The 13128-nt window shown below is 35.6% G+C and overlaps 1 protein-coding gene and 1 long non-coding RNA gene across 2 annotated transcripts; both read left to right on the top strand.

The window, feature by feature from the left end:
* The first annotated feature begins 3340 nt into the window (after positions 1-3340).
* Positions 3341-8225, top strand: LOC120290228. Its single transcript, XR_005548073.1, has 3 exons — positions 3341-3425; positions 7801-7917; positions 8040-8225. It is a non-coding gene; the product is annotated as an uncharacterized LOC120290228 (long non-coding RNA).
* An 855-nt stretch (positions 8226-9080) lies between these two features.
* Positions 9081-12355, top strand: LOC104425728. Its single transcript, XM_039303917.1, has 7 exons — positions 9081-9413; positions 9817-9966; positions 10051-10113; positions 10471-10518; positions 11022-11452; positions 11537-11584; positions 11668-12355. Exons 1-7 carry the CDS (start codon positions 9101-9103, stop codon positions 12343-12345), a joined length of 1731 nt encoding a protein of 576 aa, XP_039159851.1. The 5' UTR covers positions 9081-9100; the 3' UTR covers positions 12346-12355.
* Positions 12356-13128: the final 773 nt, after the last annotated feature.

Genomic DNA, 13128 nt, shown 5'->3' with positions numbered 1-13128 from the left:
GCATGGCCGCGGATGGGGGCGCGTGGGGCCTCCCTCGGCAACGCACCACCGACCAATTTGCTCGTCTCAATGAACTCAGTCCGAATTTATAATTTAATTTGATTTTTATTGAACAAAAAATTACGAAAATCAAAAAATTAGGACAAAAATTATATGTGTTCGAGTTTTAGGGTTATGGTTACTCTGATACCACATGATGGATGCAATAAATGCAACTCCAAGATATTTATAACCAGAACAAGAGTATAGATGATCAAGTAGAAAAATAAACACACCTATTTTAGGATCCATTGTTCTTTATGCGGAAGTGGAAAAGCGATGATCCACGCATCAAGTCATTTTCTTCTATTGCTCTCCGTATCACTAGCTCAATGAAATGGCTCATTTACCCTTTAGCGCTAGATAAATGCTTCTTATGTAATAATACATGTGAGAATTAGGGTTAAAGGAGAAACTTGAGCACTATTTATAAAGTTTTCAACTAGGCCCTCTCATTAAGGGTCAAGCTCAACTTGACCCACACTAGCCAGCCCCATATTAAATTAATTAAGAAATCTTCTATCTCACCTTAGACCAAACCCCGTAAAACAGTAAATTGCAATGTCAATTAATGTAACCCACATCAAGAAAACTCTTACAAAAAGCACAAAAGAAAGGAGAAGAGAATCGATTGCTAAATTCAAATGAGTAGAGAGATGACGAAAAAACTACCACCAAAAAGATAGATGCGGAGGATTTTGACAATAATTTGAGATTGAGAGAGAGAGTGAGATTGCGAGAGAGGAAAACAACCCAAGAAGACGAGGTGTATTTATAGTTGTATATTTAGGGTTTGGGCACCCAAAAAAGAAGAAAGATAATTATGAGGTTGATTTGGGTTGGACCAACCTAAAGCTTCGGGACTAGGGATTAATCTGCACAATATGTGTTTTAAACTAAGTAACATTGACACGCGACACAACACGATACTGACACGTCGACACGTCATTTATTAAAAATAGAAAATTCCAACACGTTGGAACACGTTGTATATTAAATGAATATTTTTATTTTTAATTAATTTGATTCAAATTTATAAGAGCCTATAATGAATTTACACTAATAATATTAATAAATTGACAAAAGTTATAAATTAACTTAGAAATTAAAATCAACTTATTTAAATAAATCGATGATCTTCTATAATAACCAAAATTTATCACCATTCAAATTCAGTATTTTTATTTTTTGAAATTATTTTTAATCTAATTTATTCATTTTTCCAATTTTAAAAAAAGGTCCTATCCACCCCAACCCCGCCCTAGCTCCCTTCTTTCCCACCCCCACCCCCACCCCAACCCCCAACACCAAATTTATTTCTTTTTATTTCCCTCCCCCACCACGACACACTATCCCCCAACCCCAACCCCCAACACCAAATTTATTTCTCTTTATTTCCCTCCCCACCACCTGATACGCTATCCCCCAACCCCAACCCCAAATTTATTTCTCTTTTATTTCCCTCCCCATCACCTGACAAAGCTGTCACTTCCTCCTCTCTCAAAAATTAAAAATCAACCCCCCTCTCTCACTCCCTTCTTTCCCTCGTCTCTTCCCTCCACCCCCAAATTCATTTCTCTTTTCTTTCCCTCCCCTACCACCTGACAATGTATCACTTTCCCCTCTCTCCAAATTAGGGTTAATACTGCTGAAAAACCCCAAACCTGGTACATTTATGACAAATTTATCCCAAACTATTTTTTTGACCACCAAAACCCAAAACTAGTATATCTTTAACAAATTTACCCCAAACTGGTACACTTGTGAGAAATTTACAATCTATTAGTTTTCATTAATTTTATTGTCAAATTATTAAGTTAAATGACATGTGACAGTTGACTAGTGTACCAATTTGGGATTTTATGCTCCATTTATCACACTTTATAATTTTTATGATTTTTTTATGGTATTAATCCAATTTAGTTGAGGGTATATTTGTCACAAATTTACCAGTTTGAGGGTTTTTTGTGGTTGAAAAAATTATTTTTGGGTAAATTTGTCATAAATGTACCAGTTTAAGTTTTTTTATAGTTAGTCGGGGTAAATTTGTCACAAGTGTACCAGTTTAAGGTTTTTCATGATCAAAAAAATAATTTAGGGTAAATTTATCACAGGTGTACTAGTTTTTGGTTTTTCAGGTATTAACCCCCAAAATTAAAAACCATGCCAAGTCTATAGAATCCCCCTTTTTTTTTTCTTATTCTTTTTGAGTTTCCTTCTCAAAAACCCTAGCCAGTGCCCTCTTTCTTCTCCTCCTCCTCGCCGCACAAGCCCCTTCCTCTCCTCTTCCTCTCAATCTCTGCTTGCTCTCGGTCCTCATCACAATCATTCACCACCTTGCCTCTGGCCCTTTCTCCCTTGTAGCTACAGCCTCGTCGTCGGTCCATCGCAGCATCACAATGGCGGCCCTCGCCTCAATCTCTGCTCTTTCTCTCACCGTTGCGAGCTCGCTATCGCTTGAGGCCTCATCTCTGCTCCCTCACCCTCGCCTCCACCCTCCATCGTCTTTTGAACACGCATGTCAAAACGTGTTGAGAAAAGTTGACCACATGTCGGAAAATCCTACACGCGTTGACCGCGTGTCCGAGTTCCGACACATGTCAGACACGACACGAAAGCACGTGCAACGTGTCTGTGCTTCATAGGTTTTAACCACCTTAGGACCAAGGACCAGTCAATTCCCCAGGAATCGGACTGGAATGGGCTGGTCCAAGATTGTTCCAAGATCAACTCTAAACTGATGTTCACCCTACTACCAACCAATACTTAACCTGTATTATAGTACATCATAAGTGCCCCAATACAGAAGAGTCATTCACATCATATGCTACATTTCTATGATGTTCTTAGGCGACTGCGAAAGGGGAGACTGCAAAAACATTTGATTGAATGCATCTGCCTCATTCTCAACCTAATTTTAACGTGTTTCATTCCAATATTTTATATCCAAGAATATGTTATGATTACATGCGTATTCAAATCATCGTGTTCACAGAAAATGAGTGATGAAACAGATTTTTAAATGCTCGTCCCCATTGACTGATTTTGATATTTTAATTAGGCATCTTTTGGTTAAGAATAATACAACTTAGCATGTGCATAATGAATTGCTTTTGTCTAAATGTGAATTATTTATTCCTCGTGTCTCCTCGTCCGTCCGTACAAATGAAAGACGTTCAGTCTTTAATTTTTAGATCTGACATCTCCAGCTGGAGCCTTGGCTCCACCTCCAAGTCGATGTATAAATAGAGAAGATCCATGAGACCAGAAAATAATTTCCGTTTCAACCACGTAAAAATTACTTCTCTGCTTTCATATTTACATGCTCGGGAGACGGCAACGCGAAGAATCCTCCATGGATACCCAACGAAGTTCGACATCGCCAGGTATTTCCGTTCTTTCCTTCTTTGTTCTGATTTGATCCCACGTATGTGCCGCCACCATATACCGCTCATTGATGCATTTTCTCGGGCCCAAGGACATGACTACTCCTCTCAAGTAAACAGTAAACACTCCTATTATAGGAGACGTGACCTTTAACCAAAACCTCACAATCTCTTTTTCCCTCTTTAATTTTATAAAAATATTTTTTATAAAAATCAAAATTATAATTATTTTTATTTTATTTTATTTTATTTCTTTCTTTTTCTTTCTTCCTCCTCCTTCCGATGGCCAGCACAACAACCGGCCAGGCGAGCCGAGCTCATCGGCGTTGGCGAGCTCGAGCTCACCGAATCCGGTGAGGCGGAGGCCTCGCCGACATCCGGCGAGGCTCACCGATCTGATGAGGCGGAGGCCTCGTTGACGTCCGGTGAGGCTCAAGGCTCGCCTATGGCGAGATCGCCGGCTATCCCCGTGGCCGGCGGCCGGCAAAAGAAGAAGAAGAAAAAAAAGAAAAAAAGAAAAAGAAAAGAGAAAAAGAAAATTAAAAATTATATTCTTAAAAAATAAAAATAAAAATAATTAAAATTTTAATTTGTAAAAAATAAAAATAATTAAAATTCAACTTTTAAAATAATTATTTTAAAATTATAAACATTGTCCATTAAATTTGTGGTGTATAAAACTATTTTAGCAATATTATTTTTAAAAATAATATATATATATATATATATATATATATATAAGAAATAAGCTTTCTTAAATTTAATTAAGTGAGTCGGGTATGAGTCGAGTATAGGTCGGGTTGGGTATTGGTCAAAAATTTTGCATTGCAATAAATGGGTCATAAATGAATTAAATGAGTCGATTTAGATCGGATCATTTATGGCTCGACCCAAACCCGATCCGACCCACCCGTTTAACGTTCTACTCCTATTCGACCAAAAAAGGAAAAAGGTCACATCTCCTAATTTTGTATGACTTGGCTCCACAGGTTCTGTCCCTTATGGTTACGGATGATGATGCAATTGCTTTTTGTCAATCCTGGTTCATTTCTTACAAGCATTCAATGACCAACTTCTTTTTGGCAGTCCGAGTTTCTTAAAAGCATTCCAGAAAGTTTCCTCTTACTAGAGATTTTTATCCAAACAATCACACTGTGAGGACTAATTATTTGCTACGTTTAGTTAATATGCAAATATGGAAAGGGAATTTGCGGCTGATTGCCCTACAAAGTAATTTCATTAATAGCAAAGGGCAAAATAAATGGGTTTTGAATGGTCGATCACTTATCATTACGAGACTACATGAGACTAATTCTTTAAACACATGATCCTCGAACTAGTCAGTTCACTGTAGTCATCCCCAAAAAAGAAATCATGTAATTTTGTTCTAAGCCAAAAATAACCTGTCAATAGATATGTTTGTCATATTATAAGAAGTGTAAAGATTACATTATAGAAGAAAACCCACTATCAAACCCATTGACCAAGATACATGGATGGGGAAATGTTTTTGCAACAAAGAAAAGAAAAATATGGATACTGTATGAAAAATTACATCAGTTCCTTCTTGCAACTTTCAAGTCTATCAATAAGTATAATCAATATACTTTATTGAAGAAAAAAAATTCCATGGATTCCCAAGACAGTTCGATTGTGGCACCATCGGCAGGTACAGTCCCTCCTTTCCTTTTTCTTTTCCTGATTTGATCCCACGGATGGACAATGTGGAAAATTTTCCCTGTGTGTGTTAGTTTCGAAGTAATATAAGTAATACCACCACCAATACTATCGATAGATCATGAATTGAAAGTTGCACATTTCTTTATATATTGCTTAACAAGTTTCTAGACACTCTTTACAAAATCCTTATTAGAAAAGGGAGAGTGTAATAACAGAATAATTTGTGTAGAATGAGAGGGCATGTTTGGTAAAAGAAAATTTTCAATATCCTATTTCTCTTACCAAAATTTTTAATGAAAATATTTTTAAGTAGATATTCCGGTTGCGAAGTTTTCAAAATTTAAACCTTATAACTGAAAATTGACCAAAATTGAAAACTTAATAATACCCAAGACAGTTCGGTTTTGGAACCGTTGGCAGGTACGGGCCCTCCGTTCCTTTGTTGTTCTGATTTGATCCTTCGTGTGTCAATTTGGCAATAATATAAGTAATACCATCACCGATACTACGGATAGATGATGAATTGAAAATTACGGATTTCTTTATTTATTGCTTCACAAGTTCCAGACACTCTTCACAAAATCCTTATAAAAAAGGGAGAGCTTGATCACAGAATTATTTGTGCAGAACATGAGGGCATGTTTGGTAAAAAATCCAATTTCCTACTTTCCTTTCCAAAATTCTTAATGAAAATACTTTTTATTAGATATTCTGGTTGTCGTATTTTCAAAATTTAAAATTTAAAATAGAAAATTGACCAAAATTGAAAACTAAATAATATTCAAAGTCCAATTAAATCATTAGAACCCCGTGGCAGTTGCGTTGGTGTTCGTTCTCTCCTACAACGCTATGGTCGAGAGTTCGAATCCCCGCATTGCTATCACGATTTAAGTGGGGGCCCGGCAATGAAATGCTGGGCTAATCTCCCCAAAGTTTTACGTCTAAATAGCGACTTGCGGCAAGGCTCGACGGTGAAGGGTCATATGACCTCGATTAGCGTAAACAAAAAGGGCTCCGGTGGTTTCTCGATCACCCAAAAAAATACTAAATCATTAGAAATTAAATTTATTCTTTTGAAAAAGAAAAACTTGCTTTATATTTATTTAGAAAATAACACTTTTTGTTCTAGTATTTAGGAAAATACAACAAAAACCCCAAACTTTGTCAAAAGTGACAAATTTACCCTAAGTTTTTTTTTTTTTGTAACATGAAAAACTCCGAACTTTACCAACTGCGACACATTTACCCTAAACTTTTTTTCATGACACAAAAAATCCTAAACTCCTATCCGTGTAACACATTTATCCTAAACTATAGGATATTTTGGTATTTTATTTTTTAATTTTTTTCTTCTTCTTCTCTCTTCCATCCGCCGGCTCCACCATGGCCAGTGGAGGGAAGAGAGAAACAGAAAGAAAAAAGAAAGAAAAAACAGAAAAATAAGACGAAAATGCCCTTAGTTGGGTAAATATGTCGTGATTTGCAAAGTTTAGGATTTTTCATGTCACAAAAAAAAAAATATTAGCTAAATTCATCACTTTGGGCAAAGGTTGAGGTTTTTGGTAATTTTTTTCTCCAAGATTACGACAAAGTGACTTAATTGTCACCACATAGCAGTGTGAGGACTGGAATTATAATCAAACAAAATAGTGATTAAAGTGAGTTTTGCCAACCTACTGTGACCGAAAATTCTAATTTCCCCGAACTGAAAATGCAAAAGCAACGTATGGCCCCCGAGTACGGTTACTTCATTTATTTTCTAGTAAACAGTAAACACGCACAATGAGTAACAGCTTTTGTCGGTCCTAATATCATTACGTACAAGCACTCAATGACCAGTTAATTAAAATTAACCACCAGAAAATTTCCTGTTATCAGAGAGTTTTGACCAAACAATCACCTGGTGAGGACTAATCATTTTCTATATTTACTTAATATCCTATTTAAATTTCAGCCGATTGTCCTACAAAGTAGTTTCATCAAGAGCAAAGGGCAAACCAATTGGGTTCTGAATAGTTAATTACTTCTTATTAAGAGAATGCATGAGACTAATCCTTCAGTAACGCATCATCCACAAACTAGTCAATTCACTATAGTCATCCGCATAAAAGAAATCATGTAATGTTATAGTGAGCCCAAAAATAACTTGTCTAGAAGAAAATTCACTAACAAACACATTCTCCAAGATACATGGATGGTGGAATGTTCTTGCCACAAAAGAAAAGAAAACAATATGTATTTTCTAAGAAACGTCGGATGAATTCTTTTTTCCAACCAGTAAGGCAATCTATGAAGTTAAATCGATACACTTTTATGCAACAAAAAATCCATGCAATGCATCGATACGATAGCAGCAATAAATGTCATAAACTTGTATCCTATATGAATTATGACTTATAAATTAATCATACTAATTGATGAAATCAATGTGATTAATTTAATTTATATATATATATATATTTGTGTTGGTTTTTTTTTTTTTTATAGATAATTGTGTGTAGAAGTACTTTAAAATTATTTCATTAATTTAACGTCAATTTTTTTTTTGTTTGAAATTTACCATCTATGTTTATTACAGAAAATTCCATGCGATGAATGAGCCTCATGCTAGTCATTTATAGATCATCTAAAGCATACAAAGTGTAATTCATTTATCTAAGTTTATTTATGTTCATTTTTCTTTTTGATAACAAAGAGACTCGCATAGACGTGAGTATAGAAGGCACATCAACTGATAAAGCTCCCCAAAATAGTCACACTTTAATTTCAATTCCAGACGATGTGAGCACCACGAATCAATCAAAAACTAAAGGTTTGTCACTTCGAACTTTTACTTTACATTTTTTATAAATCAATGTGCTCCGTGCATTTTGGCTTTTTTCACTTCGAAACATTTTAAGATGGTTATTTATGTTTTTTTTTTTGGTAACCTAGGATCCACCGAGCTCGACTCGCTTACACTCGCCAACCCACAGTCCATAGAGTGCACAGTGTACTCCGGACCAAGCGTCAATACTTGGGGGGAAGCTAGCACGGGATCTCACCACCATAGCCCCCACTTAAGACATGTTAGCAGCTGCGACTGCAATGAAGTGCCCAAAGCCGAACCAACTCAACTGCCCACCGGTGGGTTTAAGATGGTTATTTATGTTCTTTTCTCTTTTTGTTAACAAAGAGATTCACGTAGAAGTAAGTTCAGAAGGCACGGCAGTTGAAAAAGCTTCCTAAGATGGTCGCAAACCAACTTTGTTTGAAGTGTGCATGACGATAACAAATCGATCAAAAACTAAAGGTTAATGTTAAAAATTCTTCTTCTTTTTTAAGAGTTTACAATCTAAGTATATTAAAAAAATGTTTTATGAAATGATTGATCTCGATACTAGTCATGTATAAATGATCTAAAGGATACAAAGTGTAATAAATGTTTCTAAGGTTATTTATGGTCATTTCTGTTTTTGGTGACAGAGATTCTTGTCATTTTGAACTTATAATTTTCATTTTTCATATATCTTGCGTTTCATGCATTTTGACATTATTTAATCTGAAATACTTTGAACTTCACCACATACAAAAGCTGGCATTTAAATTCAAATATCATCTTTTTAAACTTTTTAAATCTAAATAATATATTGAATTATAATCGAGAAAGCCAAAAAGGTAGTTTTTACTTCCTAAGTGTAAACGAAGGCACTCATAGAAGAAGGTATGTTGAGCAAACAACACCCCTTTGCTTGCATCCACCTTTCATTGGAACATTGAATTGTTACACTTGACCTATAAAACAAGAAGTGCGAAAGTTTGAGGACTTTTATTGTGTAATTTTTTCAGTTATGCCAACACCAGAGATCAATGAAACGCATCGATCATGGTTTCGAGACGTAGTGAAAGGTCAATGGAAACCTACTGAGGAAATCCTTGGTAAATATCTCGAAGTGATGATGGATAATGTCATTACTGTAGGAAATAAATCCGTTAGTGTGCTTGAATTTGCGGTTATGGCCGCACAAGATGACTATCCATTGGTCGAGAATCTCATCGACTGGGTCGACTCGGTCGACTCTGATCCAACATACAAAGAATCCATTTTGAGGAGTGCCCTCTACGACGCTGCCCGAAGAGGAAGCATAAAGATGGTAAAGGCACTAGTAAACAAAGCTGGTTCCGAATATAATATTTTACCCAATGCCCTGTCGTATGCCATTTCAAATGCTCCTATGCAAAAGGAGGTCATCTGGCACCTCGCCAGAAAAACGACATCCGCCCCAGATTTTAACACCATGAGCTACCTTATTCTAGCCGGTCATTTGGGTATGATTTCACACTCACTCATTTTAGAAGAAACTGTTTATCGATCCTAAACTTATTATACATATGCTAATTCAGTTCTTAAATTTCTATTTTGCCAATTTAATTATAAACTTTTGCCGAAATTTCAATGTAATCCTTCCATCCAATCTTTGCCTGAAGCTGAAGTGGCAGTGTGACACTTAGGACAGTCATCGTAACATTGACAATTTCTAGCAAAAATTAACTTGAAGGACTTATTGGAAATCCGCGTAAAGGTTTAAACTAAATTGATAAAATTAAAAAGTTTGGGATTAATTAGCATCTGTATAAAAGGTTTAAGAGTGATTGGGTAATTTTCCCTTATCTTATCTCACTTCCTTGACAGTTTAATTATATTAATTTTTTCATTCTTGTGTCTCAATAGACATAGGCTTGTTTTTAGCTCGCAAATACCCTGAAGAAGTGACATCCAAAGATAACATAAACCGTAGCTTGTTGGGAGACTTGGCGAAGATGAAGTCTTACTTCCGTAGTGGAGATAGACTCAATTTTTGGGAAAAATGTATTTACCAATGTAGGTACTTCTTCCACATATAGATATGTAGAATTCAAGCAATTCTATTCACATGGTGTTCACTCTATCTATTCTCATTTTTAGGTATCCCTCTATGTCTGGTCGATACATCATTTGACAACCCCGAAGATACAAAGATGGCTCGAGGTATTTATATTAATCTATGTAATATCTAAATTAAGAAATAATGATTACATCTATGTATACAAATTATTATCTAAACCATGATGTATGCCACGACTAGTATCTACTATAACATTTGTGAAGTTAGTTGAGAAGTCTTACTCAATGTCAAATTGCCAAGTAGAATTATCAAGAATTGTAGATTTGGATTTAAGGTCAGAGGTGGATTGATCCAAGTTGTTCTCTAACAAATTTAAGCATTAGTATATCTAGTTACACGTGAAATCTTCATTCATGAGTGTCATATGTATCTTTTTGTTCGCCGTCAATTCCTAATTTCCTAATATGATTCTTCTCTCCTCTTCATGGTGGTCCAACCAGCATATAAGTGGTTCAAGACATCACTCTGGAATCATGCCACTAAACCAGGTATTCAAACCTGCCATGGTTTCTACATAAAAGGCACCTTATTTTATCCATAGCTAGAGATCTCAAAACTCAAAGTTTAAAATTGACATTTTCAGAATATTAGTATGAGATCATTGTTTTACCAATATCGACCAGCTCTTGATTCATATATTATGATACCACTTGATTCAATTCAAAGTCTAAACAATAAGTATTCATTAGGTGAATCTGTAAAAATTATCAATCGAAAACAGATTTATTGATCAATCGCTGAATCTACCCATTTTTCATAAAGAAAGAAAGGAACTCTTTTTTTCTCATGACATTGGGTGCATTCGTGGGTAGATCCATCTATCCTACAATGCATGCGTTTTAATTTTTAAGCCGCATGTAGTTTGCTTTCTTGAATCCACGATTTTCTTCTCAACTACTATATATACATGAGAACCTGGCTAAAATGTGATAGCCTCTTTAACCTTTTGATTCCTCATTGTGGGAAAATGTTTATCTGATGTTACATGCAGTACCTTTCATCAAAAGGATTGGAGAATCAAAGTTGAGACACAAATGCTCACTAGAGTTTGCAGAAGAACTTGTTCTGAAGAATCAAAATATGAAACCCAAGGAAATAGTCAAGTTTTTATTGACTTCAAAAATTATCCTTGACTCTGCATCTCATGGAACCCATGAAATTGTCAAATTATGTCTTGACAATTATCCAGAGTTAATGTGGGACAACGATTTCCCAAAAGAATTGATGAGAGAAGTTGTGAAGGGACGACAAGTTGAGTTATTTAGACTAGTGAACGCATACAACATAATTCCAAAACTGAGTGATGACATTTTTACGAACCGCGAACTGATGGAGGCAGTAGTAGAATGGTCACCAAGATGTGTATCAGCAGATGTTCCTGGAGCAGCTTTTCTTTTGCAGAAGGAACTTCAGTGGTTCAAGGTTTGATCATTTTATTTGTTTGTCACCCTTTCGTGCTCTTTTTATCTGAAATTAAATTGATAGGTGTTGGTTATTTTTCTTAAGGCACTGGAAGATAGGAGTCATCCTTCCTTTAAAACTCTGAAATTTAAGGTCGGTTCACCTTATTTAATTGCCGTACTTTTGTTCTTTTTAATTTATGTTTACATTGATAGGCATCCTTTATTTTTCTGAAGGTACTGGAAGATAGGGATCCTTCTTTTAGAAGTCTGAAATTGGAAGAAACGAAAGAAAGGGAAGGGAAAACATACTGGGAAATTTTTGTAGAGCAGCGTCAAGATTTGCTTAAAGAGGCAGGAGAGTGGATGAAGAATACATCATCATCTTGTAGCCTCATTGCAACTCTCATTATTACAGTAACAATCACTGCACTTCTTACAGTTCCTGGGGGCTACAACAACAGTACGGGGATCCCAATTTTTCTAAAGAAGGACTCATTCATGATATTCGCATTGGCAGACACTCTCGCTCTCTTCTCCTCTGTTACAGCCACTCTGATGTTCTTGGCCATTGTTACTCCATGCTACACATTCGAAGATATTCTCCACTCGCTTCCAAGAAAGATGATAATGGGCATCTTTTCTCTCTTCCTCTCTTTGGCCTTTACGTTGGTGGCGTTCAGCTCTGCTCTTACGATCATCCTCAGCGAAAGATTTAAATGGATTTACATGCCAATGACCTCGCTGGCTGCCATCCCTATTTGTTTTTTCTTATACATACAGTCTCCCTTGTACTTAAAAATGGTCAAATCCATCTATTGGCCTCGCCTCTACCATACACTGATGCCTAGGAAGAAAAGAGGGTGCGGCTTCTTCAATTTCAGTCCAAAATTCTTTCGGACCAAAGCGTCATGAGGATTATACAATGAGGACTCTTTAATTTTGAATCATGTTGCTGATGCTTAGTTTGATAAATATATTTGGATATTAATAGTTGTTTCTTTCATAATAACTATGATTCTTAAATTCTGATGCATGTTACTTTCATGCTTAGTTTGAAAAATATATATTTGGATAGTAATAGTTGTGTTCCTTTACGTGTGAGGATATGAGTAAGAGTTGTGTTGTTTCACATGTAAAGGACTTGAATTTTGATTGATATATTTGAACTAAGAGAGACTTTCTATCATGATATTAAAGGACGCAATCTTTGGATATCAAAGGGTGCAAATGGCAAAGGGCATAATTGGAACAGGAAAGTTCCTAAACACTCTCTTGAGCTTCACATTTTTAATTAGTGTTTAGATCTATCGACTAAACAAAATTAAAGCAATAAGATCTCAACCAATATTATGCCGATTGTTTTGATGTTCCTCCACTTAGTTTGGTCTAAAACCACTAGTGTTAAACTCATACTAAAGAGCTAGCCTCAGACTCATTCTGAATAAGGAGGCGAACATTCATTATAAACTACTGAATTTTTCTTGGAAATACATCATCATACATCTGAAGTTTAAGAGTGGTATTATTAGCTTGACAAGATGAACTAGTAATGTGAGTATCTTCTCCACTTGCCACTTTATGGATTAGAAAATTTCTAATACCATGAAGGAACCATGGATCCCAAAGACAAGGAAATCACCAAAAAGTAGTAAATCTATTGCACTTGTACCAATTCGATTATGAATTTTCAATTGT

Source organism: Eucalyptus grandis, chromosome 2 (genome assembly GCF_016545825.1).
Source record: "Eucalyptus grandis isolate ANBG69807.140 chromosome 2, ASM1654582v1, whole genome shotgun sequence".
NCBI classification, from domain to species: Eukaryota; Viridiplantae; Streptophyta; class Magnoliopsida; order Myrtales; family Myrtaceae; genus Eucalyptus; species Eucalyptus grandis.
This window is presented reverse-complemented; position numbering and strand designations above follow the sequence as displayed.

Coding starts and splice junctions, on each gene's coding strand:
- LOC104425728 (XM_039303917.1), top strand. CDS start 9,101: ATGGCCGCACAAGATGACTATCCATTGGTCGAGAATCTCATCGACTGG. Junction 10,519..11,021: donor GAATCATGCCACTAAACCAG/GTATTCAAACCT, acceptor TGTTACATGCAG/TACCTTTCATCAAAAGGATT. Junction 11,453..11,536: donor AGGAACTTCAGTGGTTCAAG/GTTTGATCATTT, acceptor ATTTTTCTTAAG/GCACTGGAAGATAGGAGTCA.